Consider the following 10,361-nt stretch of genomic DNA (forward strand, 5'->3'; position numbering starts at 1 on the left):
GGTACTTGAAGGGCCAGGGTAATGAAAATGAACTGTTTCTCAATGTTTCAATGTGTAATGAAGAGTGAAGGTATTTTTATGTTACTTCCAACAGTACTTATCTCCTGTTTTGTACATTAAAAATCTGGGTTAGTTTAAGCATGTAGAGATGCTATTCCCATGGATGATTTTATACCAACTTCTCCCTGTACCTGTTTCCTGATGCACTGAGCAATGGAGAGCCCTTCTGTGTACAACTGAGCATTCTTTGGCACAGCTTGCAGTCATTTCACTGAACTTTCAGTTAATTTTTTGCACAGTCATTTGATGTTTAGAATATTTTGGCAATTCTTCTAAATCACGCTTTTGTACTTCAGGTTTAAAGACTGACACCAAAGTATGTAGCCAGTTATGTTGGCTTTGGGGTTTTTGCTTTTGCAGGCAAAACCAGGGATTTTCTCTTTGCTGTTAGTAATTATATGTAGACAGTGATGCTCTCTTAGCTGTTTAACCTAATTCTGCTTGTTCCAAGTCTGTGTGTAGGACTGCAAGTTTCAGAAAGAGCTGTTGAGCTGGAATTGATCAGCAGGGAACAGTTACTGTTTCCTGGGTGTGTGACAGGGTTCTCAGAAGCTGCTCAGCCAGGTCCGGGCCAGAGCAGCGGGCCTCACACACAGCACGGCATCAAGCGAACAGACTGGGCCATGCCCTAGCCATCACTGCCCTCCGCGGACACAGCACGCTGAACGCGCCCAACATTTCTTCCTTTCCCCCTCCCCAGTAGGGATACTGTGGATGCCCCATCCCTTCAAGCCCAGGCTGGATGGGGCTTAAAGCAGCCTGGTCCAATGGAAGGCGTCCCTGCCCATGGCAGCGGGTTGGAACCAAAGAGATGGTCTTCAAGGTCCCCTTCCCACCCAAGGCATTCTGTGACTTCTTTGCTTCTCCACTGCCGTGGAGGCAGAAGCGACCAGAACCAGCTATGCCGTGGCCTCGTTACCAACGACTATGGACCGAGGGGACCAGTTTTCAACTATGTTAAATCCGTGGATGAATCTATTGAACTCCGTATGACGGTGTCAGCAGCTGTCCCCCTTCGGGTCACAGAGTCCTTCGCTCTCCGTGGCGGTGATGTCCCGCCCGCCGGGCCCCACAGCTGCCGCGAGGCGAGGCGAGGCGAGGGCGGGCAGAGCCGCGGCAAACGGCCGGGCGGGCAGCGGGCGGGCGGCGCCAAGGCTCGGAGCTCCCCCGCCCTTTCCCCGCCGCTCCCCGCGGGTCGGTGACGCGGCCCCGGAAGGTGCCGCCGTCACTTCCCCGGCCGCCATCTTGTCGGGGCTGAGGCAGCGCCCGCCGGCCCCGCTCCGTGTGCGCGGCCCGCCTGCCCCGAGCGCCGACCCGCCATGGCCAACAACAGCCCCGCAGTGGCGAACTGCCAGGGGCAGCAGGTGGCCCAGCACCCGCCCGGCGCCGTCCCGCCCGTGCAGCAGCCGCTGCAGAGCGGGGGCCCCAAGCCGGCGGCCTCGGGCAAGCAGGGCAACGTGCTACCGCTGTGGGGCAACGAAAAGACCATGAATCTGAACCCTATGATCCTCACCAACATCCTATCGTCGCCCTACTTCAAGGTGCAGCTCTACGAGCTCAAGACCTACCACGAAGTGGTGGACGAGATCTATTTCAAGGTGAGCCCGCGGGCCGCGCTGGCGCCGGGCCCGGTTTGGCTGCGGCCCGCGCCTTTTCGCCCCTTATCTTGCGGTGAGGGTTGGGAGTGAGTGTCGCTTGTGTTGCTGAGCTGGGGGAATCCAAGGCATTGCCTTCTCTGCCTCACCAAAAAGGCGCGTTCCGCATCGGATTTGGAATTGCCGAGCTGTAAATGGGTTTCGAAGAGGGCAGCGTGAGCCGGGGCGGTGGGGGCGAAATGGCCGTCTGAGGGCTGCGCCTTCAGCCGGAGAGCGCGGCCAGGGCGCAGATCTGTGCCGCCGCCAGAGACCGGCCCTCCCCGCGGCGCGGAGCCGCCGGCACGCCCCGTAACACCCGGCAGGGATGCCGGTGACCCTGGGTGTCTGCGTGTGGCGTTCATTCTCACTTCCACGTTAGCGTTCCCTCCTCCGTAACTCAGCTTACGACTTAACGAGTTCGTTTTAGTGCTTCTCTTGGCGTTAGGTAAGATGTGCTGGGGAGGTGAATGGTCTGTATCAGGGCACCCATGTTTCGGTTCTTGTTTTGTTAGCAGGATTGAATCAGTTTTGCACCGAGGCTTCCATCAAGCCACTCTCCCAGGTAGAGGTATGCATAATTAATGCTAATCAACGCAGCCACTTTCTTTGTTCTGATAACGAGACCAAAATTTAGATAATTCGAAGTTAGATAATTCATTTAGTCACCTGTGTTTTGGTCGTTATTGGCGTATTTTTTTCAGGTGAATTCATTTTGCTTGATAATGTTAATGTGTCAGCTGGTGGGTTCCAGTATATTTGAAATAAATAAAATAGAAAGTAAAGGTAGCCTTTTTGTTTCATTTATACAAGCCAAATCAAGTTACTTAAGGCACCATAATTGTGAAAAAGAATTCCACCACAGTATTTCGAGATTTTTGGCAGTTTGTACTTACTTATGCTACTCTTTTTTTCATGTAAAGATAGCATTTCTCTGCCTGTGCTCTGTCATTTGGAGCTGATTATTTATTTCTCCTAATACTTAGTGTAACATATATTGTCGGCAGCATCTCTCCAGTTAATTTACTACATGCTGCATGTGTGAGAGACTCATGACTCTGAATGGAAAGTAGCGGAGTTTACTTATGCAGTTGATTTTTAGAGCTCAAAAAGTTATGAAAGAAACATATTTTCAGAAAAACTGAGAGCTTACTCTATTTTTAAAGTGAATCCCTTCAGATTCACTGAAAGTATTTGGTACAATTCGTCATCTTTGTACTGGTAGAGCTCAGTAGCAGTAGGTCACATAGTTCATTTGCTTGACCTACTGTTTCATTCCAAAAGTGCTTTTATCTTAAATTTGGGAAGAATTTTGACAAGCCATTAAAAACCTGCATATTGATCTGATTTATTTACTGATCTTGACAGTTAATAAAGAGAAAACTCAGCCCTGTACTCACTCATGAGTAACGGCTGTGAGGGAGAAGTTAATCTGACGGTTAAAGCTGCTTCATTGATACTAGGAAGATCTGAATTCTCTTCATGTTTTAAGATTCCTGAGTAATTGCTGTGGGGTGGTTTTTTTTTTTTATTTTTTTTTTTTTGGTTTTTTTTTTTTTTTTTTTTTTTTGTTTTTTTTTTTTTGGTAGTTGTAGTTTTGTTTTGGTATTTTTAATGAGTTGTTGGGGTTTTTTTTAATGACCTGTCATAACAGCTGTATCTTCAAATGTATTTGTCTGTCTAAGAAACAAGTGGCTCTTCTAGAAAATATTAGAATGCTGGGCACTGGATTATGAGCAAAGGTGATTCTAAGTCAAACAGGCAGCTAGTGATAAGGACCATCTTTGGAGATAGGGATTGTGTGCAGATATTTGACTTAATTAATTTGTAATTCTGGGCTCCTGTTTCAGTTCTGTATCTGCGAAGTGCAGGACTTCCTCTTTCTTTATCCCTGACCTTAACACCATGTGCATGTCCTCAGCTTCGTTTCATCTGTGTATTTCCAACAAGCATACAAAGCAGTCTTTGTGGGATCAAAACATTAATTACTCCTTTTTGAAATGAATATTGTTTTCAGGGTTTTGTTGTTTGTTCTAATTGATACCTGTCAAAACCAGCATGTTTACATTGACTGTAATTAAAGTTGAAGACTAGCATTTGTGATAATGTTATACTCAAACCTTTGACAAAAAAATACTTTTCATTTCCCGTGAGAGGCAATACTATATAACCAGAAGGATATGCAGTATTATTTATGTAGTATTTATGAACTTCTCATGCTAACAGTACAGGAAGTCATAGTGGATTTTGAATTCTACAGTATTGGCATCTCTCATATTTCCTGTTTGGCAAAGACAGCAACTGTAAAGAACCCAAAGAAACAGTTCAACAACTTCTGCTGTTAGTGTGTCTCTGATTTCATGTGATTGTGTACATAATTGGTTTATTTCATGTGCTGTTAAAGAATCTTAATTTGTGAAGTACCGTACAGCATGAACTCTTATTTCCAATCCACTGTAGCACCATTGTATCCTTTTTTGTCTTTTACATATATTTTAAATTGATGTGTTTAGGAAATACACTTGTTTATTGACCCAGATATTGCTTCTCTGAATTTCAGAATTTCAAATGGCAGTTATGTGGTTCTGAGCTTTTTATGACTCTAATTGTTGAGTTTTATGAATGGTGTTGATTAATTTTGTTTGTGCACTCATCCCTAAACGTATCTCACAAGATTTGTCTTGGGCAATTTTACATCTCTGCAGTCTTAAGAGAAGAAACATTGACTTTATGTTAAAATACCACTCTTGATAAACACATTTCTTTTGCCTTAATAATAAGTGATAAAGAAAAGAACTCTCTAGTTAGTTTACTTCAAAAATGAGACTTAGGAATATGAGACTGTATATTTTGACTTTTGTAGCTGTCATCAGCAGTTATCACTAAACTTGTAAGGAGGTGGTTTAAATAAAGGCAGTTGTTCAATCACCCAAGGAAATAGTAATGGTGGGGTTTAGTCATAAAGTATTTGAACGTTCATGGAGTATAGAATAAGCATGGATGTTTCCTTTGGGGTTATGGAATTTGTTTGTTTTAAATTTCATTCAAGATTTTGGCTGTAATTTCTTAATGTGGTAATTAAAATAGCCAAGTGCTTTGCTTTACTGTAATGACAAAGCAGACTTGATCTTGAATTTGCTAGAAGACAGTTTTTTAAGATTGGTTTAGGATATCCATTGTTAAATCAGGCTTGTGTGGTCACCTAAACATTATGGAGGTTGTAATTGTCATTTTCTTTCTTTCCTCCTGTCCCCCACCTCACCCTTTCAGGTTACACATGTTGAACCATGGGAAAAGGGCAGCAGAAAAACAGCAGGCCAGACAGGGATGTGTGGAGGGGTAAGTAGAAGTACGTGCCTTCTTAAATTTTTCTGTCTGGTAAATAACTTTTCAAAGCATAGATAAAATGTGCTTGTATGTTGGCTCAGTCTCTAGGTATACAATATTTATTACAAAGAGTAGATACTTCTTGCTTCCAAAGCTGTGGATGTAAGTAGTGTTCCTTTTTCCACATAGCTTTGTAGATTTAGATTTTATCCTGTGTTAGTTCTGATATTCTTTTGTAGGTTTGGGATAATGTCTTTGACTTCCTGCATCCTCACCTAACTTTCTGCTTTTGAAAGGTGCGTGGTGTTGGAACTGGAGGAATTGTGTCTACTGCTTTTTGTCTGCTCTACAAATTATTTACACTGAAGCTCACCCGTAAACAAGTGATGGGTCTTATCACTCATACAGACTCCCCATACATTAGGGCTCTTGGATTTATGTATATTAGGTAAGTATCAATGTCATCAACCAATGACTGATCTAATATGCAGAAAGCTGTATTAAAATTTTATATTGTTTCTGTGCTTAAAGGTACACACAGCCACCTACAGATCTATGGGACTGGTTTGAATCCTTTCTTGATGATGAAGAGGTATGTCGGCGAGGGTAATAATTTATTTTCTTTTGTTTCTTTTCATGTTACTTCTTTAGGTTTAAGCATTGCTTGATAGAGATTTCTGTAGTTTGAATGTTGCAATGTGATGTTCTTGTTTACATTATGTATGTTAATTAGTGCAGGAAACAGGTTCGAGCTGGGACCTGGGTGATTTCTCTTAGATTTTGAATATCTAACAGATTTTTTCATTGGTTAAGATGTTACTGTGTCAGATTTGCAAAATCATGTGGAACAGGTGTACTGCATCGGAGTGCAGACTGCAGGCTGTGTGAATGAGTCTTCTCTGTGTTTTTTTTAATCATAGTTACTTTTAGGTAAGGTGTAGTAAGTCATGCGAGTGCTAAATTTGTATTATCTGTTTATTACTGGGATAGGGGAATTGGTGCTCACATAAGAGAGAGTGGGAGCTATGTGGTAGAAACCAACATTCACCTTAGAAAATTCTGCCAGAAATCTGTGTGGTTATTATTCATGTCCTGGAACAACTAAACCCAGGATTTCTTCAGAGGAGAAGCAAAAAGCCTGATTACTGCATAAGGTGGCATTATTTCTGGAATCTTAATGTCTTTGTTAATGGGGTAGATAAAGAGATGAGTTGCTAACTGAAGAAATTCAGTAAAAAGGATGCATTATTATGCAGTCAGATAGGAGAATACCTTTGCTATCCTAGTCCTCATTTACTGTTTGGAGAAACAGTAGGGAGCTGGTGGATGAGGTTTCTTGGGCTATGAAGTTGAATACACAGTTTGCTACGTACTGCTGCAATTAAGATTTATTGAGCAGGTTTGAAATTCCATCCTAAATTTAAGACTAGAGCAGGAAGGATCACTTCTGTGTGACAGTAGGCATCTACTTGAAGAAATTTCAAATGTTGTAGTTGCAAATGATGTCCAAATACTGGTATTAAAAATATTGTTAATTATACCTGTATCTAACTGCAATGCAGTGTATTTATTTTAAACGGCTTCTTTCATGCTAAGTATCAAAAACAATGAGCAAGGGAAACAGCTGGTGATTTCAGGTAAACCCATGCTGTAGTAGATTTTAAGCAAAAATGAAGCCGAATTGGACTTGAATCAGTGCAATGTCCTTCTCCCCCAGCTGGGGCTGGCTGATATGAATTCTTTTCCACAACACTGGACTGTAATTTTTGAGAAGTGTTGGGGTGGCTTCATTCTCAGGGTCCCACGAAGTCAATTCCAAGGACAGTAAAGCAGTTGCAAGTACAATGCATTGTGCAGGTCTTAACTGGTTCATTATTCAAAGCATATTTTTTAGTTTATACATTTCAGTTCTTGCTGATACTGGGTGTCAAGATGTGTTTATTTCTTGTTGCTTAAAATCTCCCACTATAATTTTGGAATTAGTCTTTCTTTCCCAGCTGCTATCAGTAGCTTTGTGTTATGTAGAAAAACTGCTTGAGGCTGCTTAAGTTTCTTACCAGTCCTGGTCAAATTCAGTAGGATTAAGCAAATTTTTATATATGGAATTATTTAAACCTACAGGATTTTTTTTCCCCTCCAGTTCTTAAAAATCTGGAAGCAGTTCATCTTTTGTCATGCTGCTGTGAAAACCTTCCCAGGACACAGAGTTACTTTTCAGAATGCTTCTTATGTTTATTTTGTTTAACTGTACGTACTCTCCAGGTGCTACGTTTAACTCCTCTTTTTCTTCTTTAGATCTCTGCAGCGATTATATTTGGAAAAACTGTATATCTGAACACTTAAATGTGTGTGAGTGCAAGCAGTTTTACGTTCAGATTTTCTCTTCCTGTTTAGATAACAAATCTCACTTTCCTTGTGTGCTTGCACTATAGGTTTGGGACTGACAATAGCTGACTAACATGTCCTGAGCTGTGAGAGGGCATAGCAAGAAGGCCTTCATGCGGTAATGACCCTTTTCAGAGACAATGGTCATCATGGATTATGCGTTTCCAATTATTTGTTCATTTATTTCTTTTTTTACATATTTCTAAATTAGAAACCTCACTGCTTCATGGCAGTTGGTTTGCTATTGCTTCCAATTTTGTTAGGATGCCATTTTGTACTAGAGGTTTTTCTATGATCATTTTTAGATAGGCAATGATGTAGTTCATAAATGATTTAGGCCACAGGGTTGGGTATGATGGTACACAGTTGTATATCCACAAAATGGAGTATTAAATGTAGTTTCAGAGGACTTCTCAACTTTGTGGCATTTTAGTACAATGCAAGATCATACCATATAACCAGACTGTGTAAGGGGATTTTGTGTTAATCTCTTCATCGACAGTCCCTTACCATCCAGATGGCTGCAGGATTAGTATGTGCCTGCATGCATATATATTAAGTCCCATTCCCTATCTGTAACATTCTGCCAAATCCAAAGGGTGCAGAGTTTGAATTTCTCTAAGGAAATGTATTAGAATATGAGACAAGTAAACTTTCATAATCATGAGACTTCAGTAGGACAGTAATGTAGCAGCATTTTTTTTAATCAGTAAAGAATATTTTTGACCATCAGGATATTCTTTGCTTGTATTTTGCAGGACCTGGACGTGAAGGCAGGTGGGGGTTGCGTTATGACCATTGGGGAGATGCTTCGTTCCTTCCTCACTAAGCTTGAATGGTTTTCCACGTTGTTTCCAAGAATTCCTGTGCCAGTCCAGAAAGCCATTGACCAGCAGATTAAAAGCAGACCTAGAAAAATCAAGAAAGATGGCAAGGAGGGGATGGAAGAAATAGACCGGCATGCAGAACGTAGACGTTCAAGGTCACATAAACATTATTTTTAAAATGAATGTTAAAAGTTTAATATTGAACTACTTATTACCTGCAACATGTTGTCTTTTCACTGAAAAAGGTTTTAAGGCAACAGTTTATGGATGCTAGTGGATTAAAATAATCAGATGATATTTTGTATTTAAGATTAAAGACAAGCTCTGTCTGTAAAGTATAAATTGGAAAGAGGATTTCTTAACTATTGAAGGAGGTGTTTCATATAGAATGTCTTTTATTTTAAAAGGTCTCCAAGACCAAGATCCATCAGTCCCAGGAGGTCTCCCAGAAGATCCAGAAGCAGAAGTCACCATCGGGAAGGACATGGATCATCTAGTTTTGATAGAGAACTAGAAAGAGAACGAGAACGGCAGAGATTAGAGCGTGAAGCAAAGGAGAGAGAAAAAGAAAGGCGGAGATCTCGAAGTACCGATCGCTCACTGGAACGGAGGCGAAGCAGGAGCAGGGACAGATACAGAAGCCGGAGTCGAAGTCGTGACAGGAAAGGAGATAGAAGAGACAGGGATAGGGAGCGAGAGAAAGAAAATGAGCGGAGTCGGAAAAAAGAGAGAGATTATGATAAGGAAAGAGGTAGTGAGAGGGAAAAAGATCGATCTAGAGAAAGGTCAAAAGAAAGGAAAAGTAAGGGTGACACAGAGGAGAGGAGACACAAGGATGACAAAGATGAGAAGAAACACCGCGACGATAAGAGGGATTCCAAAAAAGAGAGAAAGCATAGTAGAAGTCGAAGCCGGGAAAGAAAGCATAGGAGTAGGAGCCGAAGCAGGAACACAGGTAAGCGCAGCAGAAGCAGGAGCAAAGAAAAATCAAGTAAACATAAAAATGAAAATAAGGAGAAGTCAAATAAACGAAGTAGAAGCAGAAGCAGAGGAAGAACAGATAGTGTTGAGAAGTCCAGAAAACGAGATCAGAGTCCAAGCAAAGAAAAATCTAGGAAGCGTAGCAGAAGCAAAGAACGTTCCCACAAACATGATCACAGTGATAGCAAGGACCATTCTGACAAACACGATCGTCGAAGGAGCCAAAGTACAGAACGAGAGAGCCAAGAAAAGCAACAGAAAAACAAAGATGAGACTGTGTGAATTCTTTCAAAAGTGGATCACATTGAATCCTATAAATGTTTGATTAAATCCTGCTTATTTTTTCTTAAAGTTGAGATTGTGCAGTAGTTGATGAGCACTCTTCTCCAACCTCCCTCTAGGCTGCAGATTGTCATTTCCTATTTTCGGTAGGGAAGTGCCTTTGTAAACCCATTCAATGCATTGACGGTTTCAAACCATTTGTTTAGTTTAATTTGTAATGCCGAGATTGTTCTTGCATTTTTATTGTTCAGATGTTTCTGAAATGTACAGTCTGTACATATGTCCTGAAAATGTTTTAATTCCTTTGGCATGGTTGCCATGTTGGTTAAATTTGTATGAGGCAATAAACTGCCACTAATTATACTTTCCTTTTGTAGACGTGGAATTATGGTTTGTATCCTGAAGTTAGCATGGCTGTGCTTTCCATAATAGTATGGCTTTTAGGGATGGATCTGGAATGTGTATTATAGCTGAGATATTTATGTGCGTACAATGTACATTGAGGGCTGCAGATTTAGAACTAACATTTATGCCCACTGTATCTGCTGTTTTGTCCAAAGCTTTTAAAATGTATTATGTTGATCACCAGTGGTGTTAAATTGAGTGGACTTTCAGAGACAGTGGTTTTGATGCAAGGATTTAGATTATGTTGGGGCTTGTTTAGTTACTCTGTAGAAGGGCTACCTCAAGCGGACACTGTAAAGGTTGACGGATGAGTACCGTAGCCATCTATGCATTTTGTTTGAAGAAAATCCATGTAAGCTTCCTTGTTTTTAAAAAAAACAGTTTATCCATTTGTGGTCCTTTAATGTTTTTAAGCAGCTGCACTCTGTCATTTATGATAATCCTGGGCTAATAAAGGCATTTA

The 10,361-nt window shown here is 41.2% G+C and overlaps 1 protein-coding gene across 1 annotated transcript; it reads left to right on the plus strand.

Moving 5' to 3' along the window:
- Positions 1-1,292: 1,292 nt before the first annotated feature.
- On the plus strand, positions 1,293-9,856 carry PRPF38B (pre-mRNA processing factor 38B). Its single transcript, XM_041420653.1, has 6 exons — positions 1,293-1,658; positions 4,962-5,030; positions 5,315-5,466; positions 5,550-5,610; positions 8,162-8,385; positions 8,638-9,856. The coding sequence occupies exons 1-6, from the start codon at positions 1,380-1,382 to the stop codon at positions 9,491-9,493; spliced, it is 1,641 nt and encodes a 546-aa protein (XP_041276587.1). The 5' UTR covers positions 1,293-1,379; the 3' UTR covers positions 9,494-9,856.
- The last annotated feature ends 505 nt before the right edge of the window (positions 9,857-10,361 follow it).

The sequence above is a fragment of the Onychostruthus taczanowskii genome, unplaced genomic scaffold, assembly GCF_017590055.1.
Source record: "Onychostruthus taczanowskii isolate IOZ18803 unplaced genomic scaffold, ASM1759005v1 scaffold65, whole genome shotgun sequence".
Classification (NCBI taxonomy): Eukaryota; Metazoa; Chordata; class Aves; order Passeriformes; family Passeridae; genus Onychostruthus; species Onychostruthus taczanowskii.

What these genes read in the sequence shown, in the direction of transcription:
- PRPF38B (XM_041420653.1), top strand. Translation starts at nt 1,380, where the DNA reads ATGGCCAACAACAGCCCCGCAGTGGCGAACTGCCAGGGGCAGCAGGTG. An exon ending in TGGACGAGATCTATTTCAAG is followed by an intron (nt 1,659 to 4,961) that starts GTGAGCCCGCGG and finishes TCACCCTTTCAG; the next exon opens with GTTACACATGTTGAACCATG. An exon ending in CTTGGATTTATGTATATTAG is followed by an intron (nt 5,467 to 5,549) that starts GTAAGTATCAAT and finishes CTGTGCTTAAAG; the next exon opens with GTACACACAGCCACCTACAG.